The 18387-nt window shown below is 35.5% G+C and overlaps 3 protein-coding genes and 1 long non-coding RNA gene across 6 annotated transcripts in view; 3 read left to right on the forward strand and 1 right to left on the reverse strand.

Annotated features, from left to right (window-relative positions):
• LOC114249771 (uncharacterized) overlaps window positions 1–2868 on the forward strand; it is a 3584-nt gene extending 716 nt beyond the window's left edge. Inside the window, exons 2-5 of the mRNA XM_089737638.1 lie at window positions 2–55; window positions 479–610; window positions 1562–1849; window positions 2522–2868. Of these exons, the coding sequence (XP_089593764.1) occupies window positions 2–55; window positions 479–610; window positions 1562–1849; window positions 2522–2820 (773 nt within the window). The 3' untranslated portion in view covers window positions 2821–2868. The remainder of the gene's footprint in view (window position 1; window positions 56–478; window positions 611–1561; window positions 1850–2521) is intronic.
• Window positions 2869–3613: 745 nt separating this feature from the next.
• Window positions 3614–9515, reverse strand: LOC114249767 (uncharacterized). Its single transcript, XM_028183456.2, has 3 exons — window positions 9384–9515; window positions 4662–4803; window positions 3614–3858 (listed from the first exon to the last, which is right to left on the reverse strand). The coding sequence occupies exons 1-3, from the start codon at window positions 9417–9419 to the stop codon at window positions 3719–3721; spliced, it is 318 nt and encodes a 105-aa protein (XP_028039257.2). The 5' UTR covers window positions 9420–9515; the 3' UTR covers window positions 3614–3718.
• Window positions 5366–8769, forward strand: LOC149500246 (uncharacterized). 2 transcript variants are annotated; one of them, XR_016325140.1, is made up of 3 exons: window positions 5366–6594; window positions 7051–7171; window positions 7263–8769. It is a non-coding gene; the product is annotated as an uncharacterized LOC149500246 (long non-coding RNA). The 2 variants fall into 2 exon arrangements; XR_016325139.1 differs by having other exon boundaries at window positions 5366–7171.
• Window positions 9516–9622: 107 nt separating the features above from the next.
• pasi2 (Protein) lies at window positions 9623–18103 on the forward strand. 2 transcript variants are annotated; one of them, XM_089737298.1, is made up of 7 exons: window positions 9623–9746; window positions 9823–9918; window positions 10188–10320; window positions 11353–11482; window positions 12614–12708; window positions 13437–13673; window positions 14475–18103. In XM_089737298.1, exons 2-7 carry the CDS (start codon window positions 9851–9853, stop codon window positions 14568–14570), a joined length of 759 nt encoding a protein of 252 aa, XP_089593424.1. In that variant the 5' UTR covers window positions 9623–9746; window positions 9823–9850; the 3' UTR covers window positions 14571–18103. The 2 variants fall into 2 exon arrangements, with proteins under 2 accessions (XP_089593424.1, XP_028039282.1); XM_028183481.2 differs by having other exon boundaries at window positions 9626–9918.
• The last annotated feature ends 284 nt before the right edge of the window (window positions 18104–18387 follow it).

Raw genomic sequence — 18387 nt, forward strand, 5'->3', positions numbered from 1 at the left:
GCCCAGTGGACTTGTGGAAAGTTTGAAAATGGTCAGGAGGGGGATAATCCTGGAGGTCTGTTTAAGCTGGAAACTGTATTTCTCAGGAGCTTACACTCGGAAAGCAACAAGCGACATATATTTATTTTACACTTCATTTTAGTTACTTTCGTGATTCTTAAATTTACTGTAGTCTTTTTTAAATAACACAATTTTTGTGGGCTGATAGGAATTCTTCGGGGGGCGCTAAAGCAGAATTATGTTTGGTATCAGGTACTACATAATGCCCGGGTGCACGAAATTGACAGGCAGATACACAAAATACTAGGGATTCATTAAATCTCTACTAATACCACGACACTATTCAATTTGTGCGTACTACTGCGTACTGCGTATGATGGAGCAGTAGTTCAGTTGCAGCATCTCCTTTAGCAGTTTTATCGATAAAATCAGTGGATCATAATGAAAACATATTAATAGTTGTATTTGGTTCCATCAGCAAGCAGCAAATCAGAGGCCTCTGAAGGGAATACTAAACGCAGCGTCTGCTCTCGATGCCTTCAAATGATCAACGAGAATAACAAAATTGAAATTGACAAGCAGGCCTTCCATAGTCACTGTGCCAAGTGCTGTAAGTCGAGCTTAATTAAGATTAATAGTTTAATAGAAGGAGATTCTTACAGTTCGTCATATCGAAATGTTCTGGCTTGGTTTAATTTATGTTAAGCATTTGTCAGTTGAAACTGCGCGTCCTTAGGGTTTTTTATTGGCCTTGTAGGCAGATGGTTAGTTAGTGATTACCGCCGTCCATGAACGTCAGCAATGCCAAGGGTAGAACCGAACCGCTACCTACTGTTAAGTACTCTCCAAAGCCTCGTTTGAAAAGGACATGTCATAGCGCTCGGGAAAAACCGTGGCGGGTAGCTCATTCCAAAGGCGCATGGTACGTGGCAAAAGTGATCTGTGGAAGCGGACTGTGGATGGCAGTAGTTCTAGGTATTAAGAATGAACTATAATTTGGTAGCGGGTGGTCCGATGGTAAATACCAGATGTAAGGATGATCTCAAACAATTGCTCAGAGCACTCCACATGAAATATATGCTACAAAATACAGAGAGAACCGAAGTCCCTCCGCAGATCGAGAGGTTCCAAACGATCCTGAGAATGGGATTATTGACTATGGGATCTAACGTTGCGAATCATTTTTTAGACTGTTGATCGTTTCCATTAATTCATGAACAGAAATACAATAGTATGCGAATATTAATTTTATGAGTCACTATTATCGGGGATTGATACCATTTCCGATAGATACTATATTTATATTAATACTGTCTCCGTTATAAACATCACTCTTGACTTTTCACATGCTACTTTTAGTTTGGTCTATCATTTAAACAGCATTCATTTTGTCAACATTAGATTACACGGGTCTAGGCTCCGTTTTTTAGTTTTAGGTAAATTTTTCACTAATTTTTAATTAAAATTGATGTTTTTTAAATGTTAACTTAGTTTGATAGCCTAATTCACTGTATCTCTTTGATGTTTGTAACCATTAATAAACATATGTATATATTATTAGATTTTTGCCACACGGTTCCATCGTCCAACATCCACATCTGCTATGGTCAAGTCTTCTGCGAGCCTTGCTTCCAACACCACGTCTTGCACCGACATAAGGACAACCCGAATGAATTCTTCAAGCAATGCTTCGAGCAATTCGCGGACCCCAGATTTGCCGAGAATATGAAGCAATTTATGGCTGGCAAGGATGGTGCCCCGTTTGTTTTTATGCAAGGGCAACAACCGCCATTCTGTCGCTGTGGTACCGGCCCGCAAGAGTGGTTTGGTAATAGCGAACCAAAGAAATGTTAGTTTGCTTAAAAAAATCCTTTGCTAGTTTTGTGATGTGATAATGGGACAGCTGATAATAGGTAAAATATAACCTATATACAATGAAACATAAAACGCAAATTTCTAATGAAATTCTGAATTGAAATTTTAATTTATTATAAATTGTTAAATGGATTATAACTTGAAGAAGTTTGTATACTAATGTTATTCATTATCAGCCCTGGTCACCGTCCTCGCCAAACCAGTCGCTTGCGACGAAGGGCTCGGCGAGTAAATAGACCCATAGACACAGCCCACTGAGTTTCTCTCCTGATCTTCTCAGTGGGTCGCGTTTTCAATCCGGTGATAGATTCTGCAAAGCACTGCTCTTGCTAGGGCCAGTGCTAGTGAGCTCACCTATACGTTAGGGTGAAGCTGAAATAGCCTCACAAGGCTGATAGCATAGGTAGAAAAAAAAACAGCCCATAGTCGTTCATTGTTGTACATAAGCCTCTTAAAATTTCCACCACAATTTCCTGTCAATAAAATACATATTTAGCTTGATTATTAATAAATATGCAAGTAGTAAGTATGTAAGTATTAGTCAGTATCGACACTTTTAACTTATAATAAAAGCCCTGCAAGGTTACTGTTCCACATTACATCGTTTCTTTTTTCATAGGTGCGTAAGAATTAAACATTTTCACAGCTACAACGACCATAGACTGTAGAACCGATGATTCGACTTTAGAGCTGTCTTTTGAGAATCGCACCGATACATCGGACGTCCAGGAATCTAGCAATGTAGAGATTGAAACGTGTGGAGTTGAAAAAATTGAAAAACTGACGAAATACTTGCAAGCGACCGGCGCGGGCGAAAGGAAATGGAAGGATTTCGACGGGAATGTCATTTCTGAATCTTTAAACGGCTGGATTGACTTGCAGAAGGGAAAAACATCGGATTGTTTGAGTTGTTTGTGGCAAACTGGCTGTGTGTTTTACAATTAAAGCTGTTTCTTGTTATTAAAAATTAAATGTGTTGTTACAGTAATAAAATTTTGCTTTCTTTGTCCAATTAAACTTACAACTTGACCGTTGTTGTTGTTGTTGTATGGATGGAGTGTGTGAATGACGATATGAGAGGAGCAAGTGTTGGGATGACGGCTGATAGAAGAGAATGGAAGAGAAAAAGTATATGGACCGGTGTTAATTCACTGACGATGGTAACATTGGATTATAACGCTTGGTATAATTGTGGATGTTAATTGGATTAAATCATTAACATATAATAATCATAAACATTGACCATACTGCGTTGAGCTGCGGTTCTAAAATGCCACCATTTCTCTTTTTGCTTAGATGTCTGGACGAGCTCTCAGCCCACCTGATGTTAAGTGGTTACCGGAGCCCATAGATACAACGTAAATTCCGCCACCCACCTTCAGACATGAGTTCTAAGGTCTGTTTTTACAGTAAATCGGCTGCCCCACCCTTGAAATCGAAAAGCATTAATGCTTCACGGCAGAAATAGGCAGGGTGGTGGAACCTACCAGTGCGTACTCACAAGACGTCCTGTAATTTCGCAAATTAGAATTTTGCGGGTTTGATTTTTATTACACGATGCTATTCCTCCACCGTGGAAGTCAATCGTGAACATTTGTTAAGTACGTATTTCACTAAATAGATAGTTAATTAATACAAATTATTTCACCCAAGAATTCATTCATTACACAACATTTTTTTTGTATAAAATGGAATCTTCAATTAGTAAAAGCCCAAATAAAACGAATTAAAGTCAATTTTATGAACGAAATTACACATGAAATTTTATTTAAGCCCACACAAGAGAATTTGCAACTTTTTCACAAATTGTTTTTAAGTGGAACAGTTTACTTCTCGATTTGCTTCAATTATTTCCCTGTGGCTTATCCACGTCTCCCGAACAGTCTCTTTTCGGTGCTGTCCATATGTACTTATGAAAACATTCGGTGCAAAATAAATGGCTGTGGTAGATTCTCGTTTGCAGCGGAGTTTTGTGACAGACACCTAAAATACGGGCGGTACACATTTAAATACGGGCGCTTTGTTGATCGAGCTCCACTTCGATAAAGCGGCACGACACGAGAACCCTCTCATCGTGGCCGCCGGTAACTACATTCCCGATCCTGCGGACAGAATGGAAAGCAGTCGACGTCGCCCAAAACACGTCATCTCGGATCCTCCTGATCCACTAACGGTGCTTTTAGGTACTTCAAGCACCGGTCACCGTTCTCGTCGAGCTCGTCGCTTGCGACGAAGGGCTCGACGAGTAAATTAACTCTCAGACACAGCCCACTGAGTTTCTCGCCGGATCTTCTCAGTAGGTCGCGTTTCCGATCCGGCGGTAGATTCTGCGAAGCACGGCTCTTGCTAGGGTTCGTGTTAGCAACATCGTCAGGTTTGAGCCCCGTGAGCTCACCTACTAAAGTTAGGGTTACGCTGACATAGCCGCTAGGGCTATCAGCATAGGTAGGAAAAAAAAAAAAAAAAATGGTCGAGCTTATTACGGTGCGGTACTGTACGGAGCAGTACGGTACGGAACGGAACGGTACGGCACGGTACGACGTGGCACGGCACGGCACGGTACGGCACGATACGGTACGCATATATGGTATGGTTTGGTATTGTGGAGATGTGTGTTGAATACGGGATGTTTCACAGCTAATATTAATGTGAGATTATTTACATTTAAAGGATATTGATGATCGATCGGATGAAGAATATTAAGGACTTTAACAGTACCTGAGCCAGCAAAATAGAATCGTCAACTAATTAAGATTTTTGATTGAAACAAATATTTGCTCACGTACAACATAAGCCGTCGTGGGTTTTATAGCTGATCGCGTCGTAATACTTTCCGTCGATTTCATCTTTTACTATAGTCGTCTTATTTTTCTGCTGTGTTGTTGTATCCTCCATTTCTAAATGTATATTTATCGTAAATTTAAGCACCTGAAATTGTTTCGATTTTGACTTTTGACATTGCCACCGAATCGTGTACTTGTAGTGTGTTTTGAAATAGACACCAGGGGGGTGCAACTCCCATACAAAGGAAAATAACATACAACTAGCGTCATCTTACTCCTGTGGCGACGTCATTTTTGTAACTTTTAGGCATTAATGATCTAATAAACTCACTAGATGGCAGATATGAGTTCTGACTCAATAAAAAATGTAGCGTACTTTGAAGCAGTGCTTCCACTTTTAGGGAATTCTCCCTTTTTTAGGGAAAAATAGCTGATATTTTGGATGATAAAGACAATTTAAAAAATACCAGGATTTAGGATATTTCGGGGTAAAAAGCAAAGCCTATACTAGTAACTGTTGTGAATTTTAAAATAAACGATAATTAAAGTAAAACAATGAACATTTTATTTTATGGAGAGAGAATGACATTAAGTCGAGTTGACAAGTAAAAGAATAAAACAGAGTTGTGTATAAAAACTATAAAGGTTTGATTCAACAGTAACCCTCTAGTAAAGTAAATCATAGATTAAGCCACTGCTTTTTCTTAGGGATTCCCCAGAATCCCAATAAGTATAATCCGCCAAATTTTTATTTACCTATTTTCGTTGATGTCACCAGAACTTACTTGTATTGTAATATACAGGTACTTCATGTACCATGAAAGATTATCATGGTAATTTCATTTACGAAAACCTTGTAATTGTCATTTCACTTTTGCTAGCAGTTCCTTCTTCAAAGACTGAGGTGGAAAGATTATTCAGTGTTCTCAAATTTAAAAACTGACAAAAGAAACAGGCTTTCTAATGAAACCCTGAACGGCTTGCTTCATAGAAAGTTCCCAACTTTGCCAGCAAACAATTGCTCAATTTTAGAACCGAACAGTGTTAGGTTGTGCAGCAAAAGAATATAAAAGCAATGCGTCGACTTCCTTGAAAATTCTAATCCTATAGATCTATGATCTTCTGGGGGCGTTTATATTATATATACCTACATTAAATAATATGCTGTGGTTTATTTTCTGTATTTTATTTACGCTTTCTATATGAGTCGTCTATTATCAAAGGTGGCAATCTGTGCATTTGGACAAAAAAAATTTATTGATATGTCAATACAGATTTATTTGAATATAATCGTCTCCTTCAAAGAATACGGTTCAAAACCTGCATTAAATAAAGGTTAATAGTTAACCTGTTATTTATCTAAGATGTCGTTCCGAAGAGTTTTGTGACTGCCAATGGAATATAAAGTCAATAATTCGTTTTTCTGATTTACCAATCATTGTCCAAAAGTCAGATTGCCGGCTTTGATAATAGTCGACTCATATAAAGGATTTATGAAAGTTGTCTAGGAAATTTTAGGGTAAATTCAAAAGAAACTAGGGTAAAATGTGTTAAAAAAAACGTAAGTGGAAACACTGCTTTGAAGTTTTCAAAATTCCAGGGCCGTAAAACAATCTCAAAAAAAAAAAAAAAGTTTTCAAAATGTCGTAACGATTTAATTTTTTAAATCGTTTTTTTTTGGTCTTGGTGTGAGTTATTTTACGTTGTAGTATTAATTTAGAGCAACTTTTAGCTTTATGAGAATATTAGACGATTAGACATTGAGAAATTCTGTTTTGAATTCTCTTTAGACATAACTTGGCTCCAATACTTTTTTCTTCGTTAGCGTTTCGTAAGCCTGTGTAACTATTTTCATTTCTTACAGAATGTTTATTATTAAAAATCAGCATGCCTCGAAGATCGAAAATGAAATGCTATTTCGGATGCCTTGATAACGGTGAGTTTACACTATTTTCCCGGTATATTATTTGCTAACATAATTATTATTCATAATATAATTAAATGAATTAGCACCAACTAATGGTCCTTCCTATTTCTGCTGCCTAGCTATCATATATGTTAAGTTTTGATCAAAACAGTCGGTATTAAGTCTCGTACTATCACACACACACCTCAGATAATAAAATTGTCTCGAGTGGGTGGAAGTATTTATGTTTTGCAACTCAGCGTATTATATGCTTATTGTCAAGTGGGCCCGAACTAGTTTTTTGGAATGATCAATCAGTCATGCTTTCCTGTTTAAATAAAATACAGCACAATTGATCTCACATCCAAAGTTAGATGATGGCATTCACGTTTTGTTTCCTGGTGTTTGATAACTAAGTTACACCAAGTGGCCTGTGACCACGTTCATCCTTCTACCCAATATAAAATAATGTTTTTATTTTTGTAGACAAAGGTTTGATAATGACAAAATTTTATGGAAAAATTATAAGGAGCACTAAAATGTCTGAAACATGAAAATATTGATGCACTATATTTGAACCAGAACGTGTTATGTAATATATTAATTTGTAAGTAAGATTACATTAACACTAAATTTTTCATGGTCGTATTTTTTCAATATTTGTTACATACTTAAGATACTTTGTTTCTCCGTTTCAGAAGAGAAACTGATTCAGCAAGGAACGTGAACTCTCAAGGGATCTTAATTTTTTTTAAATATGTTTATAATTGATAAATTAATAATTGAAATAGTTCATAAGAACTAAATTGATGCCAATTTTGTTTTAAAATAGGTTGTTTAGTTCTTATAGTTATAGTATTACGTTTGAATAGTTGTAATTAGTAAGTTAGTAATATATGAAAATACTGATATAAATTTTTGTAAATAACCTTTTGTAAATTCTACGAGAAGATGATTTTAATTAATGATCAAAAGTCAACGGTCTTTAAAAGCATTATTTGCAATTATTTAGATTTACTGTGGAATATATTTGCTAAGTTGTGTTTTCTGTATGAGCAGATATAAATGAAAATGCCCAAACATGATTATGTTTCTTACATTTTCATTATGTGAAATCAATATGCTTGTGACTGAGTATATTAATAATTTATTAAAACTTAAGTGATAGACAGCAACCCCTATGGCACTGCTGAAGTTTATAAGCACTGGTGACCACTTATCACAGGCCGGGTTGCGTGCTCGTCTGCTGTTGAGTGCAATAAAAATTTTCGAAACCCTTTCTATTATTTAGATGTAATATTAGTGTACATTTAATTTGGATTAAAAGATAAATTTACGTTTTATGTTTGCATGTGTATGTTTATAATTCATTTGCATGTAACGAACACCAGTTTCTTTTTTAACAAAATGTAAACTATTGGTTTGTAATGAATGTAATTAACTTTAAGATGATTTTCTTTCAATCTGCTGTTTGTTTCATCTAGTATTACCAAAGCTAAAGCATCAGAAACGTCAGAATAGAAATAATTTAGATAGGGAATAAAAGTATAACTAATGTAATCATGTCTAAGATTACTATAAGCGTCATTAAGTACAAACTATCAATATTTAAGAGTACTTTAAATCATCATTACATTTTTTAAACATTTTTTGTTTTTCAAATCATGTAATAAAACGTTTGTGCAGAACAAAATGTCACATGTTATGAACATGATTGTGGGTTAATCGTTTCTTAAATTTCTAAATGTTTATAAGAATGCTAAGAATAATTTAGTATTCACTTTAGTGTGTGTATTATCTCTACAATGCTAGTATAAATGACAATTATTGTATGACGAAGCATAGGTAGTGTTTATAGATGTAATATTTTCATACAAGGTCATGATCTGTCACGATCAACTTTAAGCAAGAACTGCTATAGTTAAGAAACAAATTTATTAAATTTAATTCAAATTGTCTACTATGTTTGTAATGGAAAGCTGACATGTTTATATTTCGCACAAATGACTTAAGTGACATTGAATGATTTGATTATCTAGACTTAATTAACTTTTAGATAACTTTCGATTTAATGTTAATAAGTACTCTAGTAGGATTAATCTAGAGGAGTTATTGTTATTCGAAATTTTATACAATTGTACGTTCATACTATCTTTTAACAGTAAATTGTTTGTAATATAGGGAAATTAAATAGCTTACAGAGAATTACAGCTTTTTATTTAAAAAAACTGTTTTCTCTCTGTATGAAAAGGTCTTATCGATTAGAATGCTGAACACAATCAAACGTTCTTTAATATTTCATAAGTACTACCGGGAATTTCAGCGATTCTAAACGATAAGATTTTTTCATAAAGAGAGTTAATTATAAAAAATATTAAAATTACTAAAAAAGCCACCTGGTGGGGGGTAGGGAGATTAATAATCGACAGCAGCGACGCCTGCTGTCCTGGGCTCTAACTAAAGCAAAAATAAAAATGAGAGTTGCGCATCTATCTCAAATATATTAAGTGTATAATCTATGATAGACACTGAAAAATCGACAGTGTTTTATACATTTGTTTGTCAAAGATTAGAATAGTTTTATGATTTTACTCTTTTGTTTAAAGCGACAATACTTTAAGGTCCCGAATTTAGTGAGTATCTTCTGTTCAGCGTTATATTATTTGACGTTATGCTTTTATTTAATTTAATAACTAAGCCTTGTGATGAAATGATAGATGGTTTGGGGTACAACAGGAACTGAAGATCTAAGAAATGAATTAAGATAAATTAGAAATTAAACCTAAAAGCCTTCACCACTATGGTAATAATACACTTACATTTAGAACTTCGTCTAGTAATTCATAATGTAACATATTTAGCTTCAATCTTTCAAAGACACTCGACGGAAAATATTTCCTGTGTTAAAGAGAACCATAACAATAAATTCCGCAAAACAGTCTCTAGAAACGTATCAAAATATAAGAAAGACAAATGAAAAGAACAAAAAAATGCAAATGTGTGAGACGTCAAATGTCAAAATGTATGTACTATTTCATTTGTCCAAATAACGTTAAGAAATTGACATTTCGGATTCCTATCCTAACAAAGTTGTTCGGAAGAAGCTGTTTACAGGCGTGGCCTTTTGAATCAAATGCATTTATTACCATAAGACTATGTACATTTAAACTTAAAATAGCCTGGTTGCGTATAAATAAGAATTTTGAATGTGCTTTATACGAGAAGGGCTGCGTAATTAAAGATTTAATGGTGTTACAGCTTCGACACTAATAAAACGAATTCAAAAATGTACGGTCGAAAAACACCGACCACTTATCGTTCTACACCGTCTGTGTATTCTCATTACACAGGGAAGTAAGTTGAAATAGTTTATTTAAGTCATTTTCATACCGATACTTCGTAGTATTAAAAAATCTTGTCCATACCAGTTCAAAATTTTAGCAAACCTTACGGCTGTATTCTCTGTTTATTTAGTGTTATTTATGTTTGTATTTTATTGCAAAACCCGATAGATTTGCTAAAATTCTAAAGTATTTTGCAATCATTATCAATCACCACCAATATGACAGACACCATCTCAGTATTGGAAATTCGCATACGAAAAACCATAATTATTCTTTCAGGTCATCAACAAATCTACGCTCGTCAAAGTCGGTGAGGTCACTACGAGTTCCATGGTACCAGAAGCCAATATTGCATGATGCAGTCATTTTGGACCTGCAGAGAGGATCATTGCTCACCGCATTTCTTTCTTTGGTATGTTTGACAATGAGTATCTCGGGCCACTGGTGGAACAGTATCCTTGCCACTAGATTATTCTGGAACCCTTCTATAAAAGTTTTTTGTAATGGTTGTGGCCTAAAAGACATCTGGTGTGCTTATATCCAGTGATGTGACTATGAGACTCTTCAAATCCTGTAGAGAATTACTGTTTTTTTATATAGTAGTTATATAGAAATAAGTATTTAACTTACTTAATAAGCAAGTTCATAAATGACTACTACAATATAGGAATAAGATTGTGTATTAAAAATCTAAACCTGCAAGTATTCTAATATGTGTAATTACTAAACGATTGAGACATAAACCTGAAGTATCAAGGTGGATGATGACAGCAATTACATGGTAATGTCCATAGACTTCAGTAACCACTTAATACTAGATGGGCTATGAGTAATATTGAATAATGATTACTATACTTGTTTTTCTATATGTCTGAAACGTAATATGTACTTTTATAATTTTTTGCCGACACATGGATTGTTTTAATGGCCATTTGTTTCGTTAGTCAATACAATCACATTTATTCCTTAAAAAAATTGTATTGTGACCTAAAGAAAAGATCCCTGGGAACATTCCAAGCATTATGTGTACTTGAGTGCAAATCCTGTAGGCAGGTGCCAATTTTTATGAAAATATGGGTTTAACACTGGGCTTTTTGGACTCAAACTTCGATTTCCAAACAAGATATTCTACACATTGAGGAAATAAAATAAACAATATGACATCACAACATAAACTAATGTCTAGTGTAGATAAAGCTGCTATTGCCAATGCTCGTCGCCAATGTCATAGTCCGAGCGCTATGACATGTCCTTCTTCAAACGAGGCTTGTGGAGAGTATTAAGCGGTAGGCAGCGGCTTGGCTCTGCCCCTGGCATTGCTGAAGTCCATGGGCGACGGTAACCACTCACCATCAGGTGGGCCGTATGCCCGTCTGACTACAAAGGCAATAAAAAAAAAAAAAAAAAAAAAAAATGCTCAATTTCATATTATAATTTATTTCAGTTCATGTCAATTTTCACATTTGCACAAAGTGTTTTCGACTTGTACTGCCTTTACATGGCGATGCCTGGATCCCATCATACTGGTTTCTACGTTGTCAGTTATGAATTTGTCTACGTTGGAAGCCCCCCAGGTGAGTTAAATATTACTGACTTTGATTGTACTTGTGGTTACACATCGTATAATATCTAATCACCACCACTATTAGTTTTTAATGTAATCCTTAAAGTTGTTTACAGTTTTCTTGCAGTATTTATTTAGATGAATGTATACTGTTTATATATTAATATGTGGAGCAAAAACGTTGTACCCTTTTTATGAAAATTGCGTGGATGGAGGAAAATTAAATTTCTCATACTTACAGAGAATATAGAGAAGGAATGCAAAATGCTTATATATTTTTTTTATTATCCATAAAAAATACATTAAATCAATAAAAAAAACAATACACACACTAACACACACATTTATACTCTTTTGTTTATTGTTACAATCTATGGTCAAATTAAGAATAGTTTAATATTGTTTGCATTTAATATGTATTATTTGCAGTGGCGAAATCTGTGATTGTAGAACAATTATTGTGTATATAATAGAATAAAAGAAATGTGTCTATAGAACCATCATAAATTTCAAACTTATAATTGAATATAATTATGGTCGAATTTCGAACAACCGGCGATCACTAGTATCTCTAAATTTACTAGTAGTATATTATGTACTTATGTAGTACACAAAGAGGTTATTGTATTGTCTTCATAGATAGATTGCATAATATGTTAAGGGGAAACAGTGTACCCTAAAAAATATTAATTAATTACTGAAATAAAATAAATATTTATATTAAAAATGAAAATGATTATAGATATGTTTAACAACATTTAAATAAGACTATCTTTGCATTCTACGGCCATCGTCCTCGTCGAACCTGTCGCTTGCGACGAAGGGCTCGGCGAATAAATTAACCCAGACACAGTCCACTGAGTTTCTCGCCGGATCTTCTCAGTTGATCGCCTTTCCGATCCGGTGGTAGATTCTGCAAAGCACTGCTCTTGCTAGGGTTAGTGTTAGCAACATCGTCAGGTTTGAGCACCGTGAGACCACCTTCTTGATAGAGTTATGCGGACATAGCTTCTCCATGCTATCAACATAGGTAGGATTAAAAAGCATTAAAAATTGCATTCTTAAATTATAATCGTTTTAAAATAATATAGATGGAATTGTATGAGAAAAGGTTTATTATATATTTATTTTTCTTTTTCAGTACGCAATGTTTTGATAATATTTTCGCTTTTCTCATGGTTGGGTTCCATCGCCGTGTTGATAACGAGCATAATATTAATCAACGCTTTAAGGAAGGTAATGTAATTTTAATGTTAAATCATCATTCTTCCAGTCCCTTCTCCCAGTCACCTGGGGCGGCGCAACATGTTTTCTCCTTCCATACTCTTCTATCATATACCATTTCTTCGCTCACTCCCCTCTTACACATATCGTCTTTCACGCAATCCATCCATTTCTTCTTAGGTCTACCTCTTCCTCTATGTCCTTCCACATTCATAGTTAACATTCTCTTACCAATCTCTTTTTCTTTTCGTCTCGTAACACGTCCATACCATCCCATAAGCGCACTTCTCAGCTTCTTCGTCACAGGAGCCACTTTCAGACTTCCTCTAACATATTCATTCCGCATTCTATCCATTCTCGTTACTCCACACATCCATCGCAACATTCGCATCTCTGCTGCATGCAATCGCAATTGCGTGTGATGGGCGCCTATGAATACTCCCAAGTCAAACTTAGCTCATGGGTGTCGTAGAAGGCGACTAAGAGCCGAAGCCTGACCAAAGCCAAATAAAACCGAAGCCCTAATTTGCTGCGATGTTATTTTAAAACTGCGATATCTTCTTTTAAAATACTCATTGAAATCAAAATATGTAAAGGGCAAATTTCTTTTAAATGAAATACTAGTAAGAATAACATATTTATTTGGATAAGGATTAATAACGTCTTTATAAAAAAACCTTAACAGATAACGCTGTTAGTTATAGGTACACTATGCAATAGACAAAATTTTTTTTTTTCAGGAATACGAAAAGCGAACGGTTCCCTGGCTGTACGCCTTCGGAGTTTTCATAATTTTCCGTTTCTTCGCGTTTATTTTCGCTTCGATTGTGAACGACATGATATTCGCTTACAACATCATGATGTGCTTAATATGGATAGTGTTCTGCGTGGGTGGCGTCTACGGTTGGCTGCTGGTGTACAGCCTGTATCTGGAACTGGCCGATCTGACGAAGCTCGAGGATTTGGCGCATCTGAGGGTAAGCGGTGATCGCTTTTGAAGTCGTCGTGGCCTAAGGGATAAGACGTCCGGTGCATTCGTGTTGAGCGATGCGCCGGTGTTCGAATCTCAGGCGGGTACCAATTTTTCTAATGAAATATGTACTCGGCAAATGTTCACGATTGACTTCCACGGTGAAGGAATAACATCGTGTAATAAAATTGAAACCCGCAAAATTATAATTTGCGTAATTACGGGTGGTAGGACCTCTTGTGAGTCCGCACGGGTAGGTACCACCGCCCTGCCTGTTTCTGCCGTGAAGCAGTAATGCGTTTCGGTTTGAAGGGTGGGGCAGCCGTTGTAACTATACTGAGACCTTACAACTTATATCTCAAGGTGGGTGGCGCACTTACGTTGTAGATGTCTATGGGCTCCAGTAACCACTTAACAACAGGTGGGCTGTGAGCTCGTCCACCCATTGACAAATGTTCACGATTGACTTCCCCGGTGAAGGAATAACATCGTGTAATAAAAATCAATCTTGCAAATTTTAATTTGCGTAATTACTAATGGTAGGACCTCTTGTGAGTCCGCACGGGTAGGTACCACCGCCCTGCCTATTTCTTCCGTAAAGCAGTAATGCGTTTCGATTTGAAGGGTGGGGCAGTTGTTGTAACTATACTTGAGACCTAAGAACTTATATCTCAAGGTGGGTGGCGCATTTAGGCAGTAACCAGTGGCTCCAGTACCCACTTAACACCAGGCTGTGAGCTCGTCCAACCATATAAGCAATAAAAAAAGAATATTTCTTTGTTAGCTAAATTCAGTATTTCTTTCTCAGATGGGAACAATGGCGTCGTTGAATGCGTCCATAGCTGGGTCGCGACCGACGACCCCCCACAGCACGGTATCCACGATGCCGGCTTCGCAGATATGATGCCACGAGGCGCAGGGTTCGATTCCTGAGTGTGTGCCACTTAATGAAAGTCTCGAAACCCCTGTATGATATCTTTTTTTTTTATCAATTCCACCGTAACAACTACGTAATGTATTCACGCGCTATACATTGACTTCAGTAAGGATCTGACGTTTTTCAAAATCGATTTTATTAATCGATTTTTTTGATGACTACAACTTCTTAAGTGTGTAATTTTGTATTATGGAGGGTAGAAGTAAGAAGCACCGTCTTGTATAGAGGACAAGTTGATAAAGTGTCCGCCTGTAAACAGCAAGTTGTTGGAAGACTCACCGACATAAAGCTAGTGTAGGAGGTGGAAATTATATGAATATAGCAGTTTTGAACAGAGCGAAGTGTAGTAGTTTATGGCGCTGTTTTTAATAAAATCTTTCCTCTTGCTACAGTGGCGCCACCTTAATTACCCCCCTTTCAGCGGACACTTTAATACACTGATTTTTAAAGGGATTTTATGATCTGGTAACTAAGACCTTTAAGTCATGTCTTATTTTAATTTATATTCTTATTTTTATGAAAAATGAGTGATGAATGAATTTGAGACATTAACCAACTGGGATGAAATTAAATGAATTGAGATGAGATGATATGGGATGAAATATAATCTCAGTAAAACGGTGGTCATTTACTGAGGTTTTTTCAGTGGACTTTTTGGAGGATCCCGAGAATTTACGTCCAGCGACTTTGTTTTATTTTCTCAAATTTGTGCACTTTCACAGTTATATTAAACAGTTAATAAACCACCGTTATTGCACATTTAAACCTGAAGAAACACTAAATAGACAAAATAAAATAAATCACACAACTTCACTCCTCGCGTTCCCGCCAAAAAGTCCTAATACACTGAGATGCTGCTCCTTAGTACTACCCTCCATATTTTATATCTAAGAATTGTTTGTTTGTAATGTAGAGGTTCGCACATGGTTATATTAAATTAACTTGAAACTTTATTATGAAGATTAGTATTTAAGATATTTTGACCACGATTATAATATATAAATGCTACAAGCACCACGGTCGCGGATAGACTGTCGATACTGTTTTGTGTTCCATTGACCTGCTGTGTCGAAGGGTCATTGACCTAGCGAGTCCAATTATCTTTTATTGTTGTTACATTGCGTGGTTTACAAGAGCAACAAATGTAACGCGGTTTTCTGCCCCAGCCGTGTTAAATGTCGCCGCGGCACAACTCCCCAGATATTTGCCCGGTGAATTAGTCTCATAGCAACCCAAATATGGGGCCGTTTCTGCCGTGAAGTAGTAATGCGTTTCGGTCCGAAGGGCGGGGCAGCCGTTGTAACTAAACTGAGGCCTTAGAACTCATGTCTGTAGTTGGGTGGTGGCGTTTGCGTTGTTGATGTCCATGGGCTCCGGTGACAACTTATCATTAGGGTGGCCGTGAGCTCGTCCACACAGTCATTTATAAGAACTTCAGTTTTTCACACGCGATAAATTTAAATGTGCGAACTTTGAAATGTCGTACTGATAATTTTATCTGAATATGCAGAACTGAAATATTACAGTTTTTTTTTATTATTATTTTTAAATATGCCCTTATTGGTTTTATGTATCTTCCGTCCTACTTTAACTAGATTTATTTTAAGTAATTTTTTTTTATCGACGCATATTAAGTTTAAGTATTTAAGGGACTCTTTATTTTTGATATTCGATAGATTAATGTTTTTTATTGTCACGACAAATCGAAGTTGATTTAAATAATATCGTAGTGATATTTAAAGAAACGTACACTGTAGTATTTTTTTTAGCTTAAGTCAGTTGCACACACTCTTACGAAAAATCACTTTTACGATTTTATGTCGGTAGTTCTTATTCGTCTTATCCTTTAGGCCACGACGACTTTATAACGACGATTCTAAGCTCTGTGAGATTTTTTGTTGTTTTTATTGTGTGGAATTTTGATTATTTACTTGTGGTCTATTGAATGTTATTGATATTGCATTTAATTGTTTTTTATAAAAAGAAATAACAATTTAGAGATATATTTTTTAATGTTTCAAATGTAGGGTAGTTTTTATTTTTCTAACTTTAATTTTAACCTATATTAATTATATGATGAAGAAAATATGAACTTTATTCGCTCTTTGTACATTGAGCTTTTGAGTGTGTTCACGTCGATGACTTTTTAAAAGTCATAATTGCAATACGTCAGTAATTAATTGGCACTTAGTTTATTGTATGTTATTTTAGAATTAACTTAGAAATATTGCACCTTTAAAATTGAAGTGATTTAATCCGAAAGCCTTTTTTTCTTTTTCTTTGATAAGCGCCAAAAATGTAATTGAAGTATTGTATTTTTTTTTGAACTTTTCAATTTTAATGCTTAAAGTATGCGGTTAATTTAAAAGAGACGGGAAGAGTACTTTATCCTTTTCTAGACTAAAACGATGCCTCCAATGAAACACTACTCTGACTCAAAATTTTGAAGTTTTCGTTTTTCACGCAAATCGCTTCACTATTTTAAAAGTATTACAATTAATCATTATTGATGGGGTTCGAAGCAAGAGTAAATCAGCTAGTTACACAAGAAAAAACCATAAATATATCTGCAATAATAAAGATTTTATCAACTTTTTTCGTTTAAATGCTCCTCCTGTAAGCCTACGAATTTGGAGTTAGCGTAGTGTTCATTGGAGGCATCGAAAAGAGACTGTTCAATTTTACAAACTGTTAGAATACATTTTTGTTTATAAGTAGTTCAAGGTGCAAGTCATTTAAAAAAAAATTAAGCGACTTCAATTCAATTGTAACTATACTATAAGACGCGCCAATAAACAAACGAATCTAAAACGGCGGCGGCCATCATGCGCTCTCACTCTAAACTATTGCTGTCTTTAGTCGCACACGGCGCGTACTGCATGCAAAAAAAATGCTACTGATATAACAGTTTGTAGTCTACCACCCACAAGTTGTAAATAACGTCCATTTGATATTATAAAATTGACAATCAAAATTTTTTCTTGTTTGAAAAATAAGCACAAGAACATTAATACAGTTAATAATTCAATCGGTGTCAGATAGAGAAGGCTATAGGAACATGTGACGTCAGGTCTAGTTTGAAGCTAACGAAGCGAAATATACGACTCCGAAAAAGATATTTATTAATTACTAGCTGACCCGACAAGCATTGTTTTGCCACATACATTATTTCTAGGATTTTTTTTTTGGTAGGTCACCCTTACTATATTATAAGGGTATGAAAAATTGTCAGAGCTACCCGATGTGCACACAAAATTTCATGAGAATCGGTTGAGAAATTTCGAAGGAGTTAGGAACAAACACCGCGACACGAGAATTTTATATATTATAGATTATTGAGATGTCACAATAGCTCCTTCTGGATGGTTATGTTTGGTGTTCGGTAATCGAAGTGTTTTTAGTTTAAGTCCAATAAATGTAACAATATTATTAATGAATCCGTCCAAAATATGAATATCATCTAGTGTTTGTATTATTAATAAATTTATGAACTTTTTTAATTAGTCTTTTATTGATATACGATTGGAGGAATGAGGTGTCGGTGGAATTTGTCTCGGCGGAATAACACGACGACTCAATGTTGTTTTAAGTGCTAATTTGTTACGGAAGCGTAAACCGCTTCGTTACGTAACGCGTTACGCCGCCAGTCTGTCTGGCGTCCCTTTCTCTCACGCATATGGCAGCGGTAACTCCTAATGTATCTTCAATTTATTGATATTGACGAATATACAATTCGACAGTAATTAAGACTTGCTTTTCCAAACAATTTTTTTTATTGAATTTC

This window comes from Bombyx mandarina, chromosome 23 (assembly GCF_030267445.1).
Source record: "Bombyx mandarina strain Sakado chromosome 23, ASM3026744v2".
NCBI lineage: Eukaryota > Metazoa > Arthropoda > Insecta > Lepidoptera > Bombycidae > Bombyx > Bombyx mandarina.

What these genes read in the sequence shown, in the direction of transcription:
- LOC114249767 (XM_028183456.2), bottom strand. Translation starts at nt 9,419, where the DNA reads ATGTTACATTATGAATTACTAGACGAAGTTCTAAAT. An exon ending in TACTAGACGAAGTTCTAAAT is followed by an intron (nt 4,804 to 9,383) that starts GTAAGTGTATTA and finishes AAACAATTTCAG; the next exon opens with GTGCTTAAATTTACGATAAA. An exon ending in AACCCACGACGGCTTATGTT is followed by an intron (nt 3,859 to 4,661) that starts GTACGTGAGCAA and finishes CCCGTATTTTAG; the next exon opens with GTGTCTGTCACAAAACTCCG.
- pasi2 (XM_089737298.1), top strand. Translation starts at nt 9,851, where the DNA reads ATGTACGGTCGAAAAACACCGACCACTTATCGTTCTACACCGTCTGTG. An exon ending in TCACCGCATTTCTTTCTTTG is followed by an intron (nt 10,321 to 11,352) that starts GTATGTTTGACA and finishes AATTTATTTCAG; the next exon opens with TTCATGTCAATTTTCACATT. An exon ending in AGGATTTGGCGCATCTGAGG is followed by an intron (nt 13,674 to 14,474) that starts GTAAGCGGTGAT and finishes TTTCTTTCTCAG; the next exon opens with ATGGGAACAATGGCGTCGTT.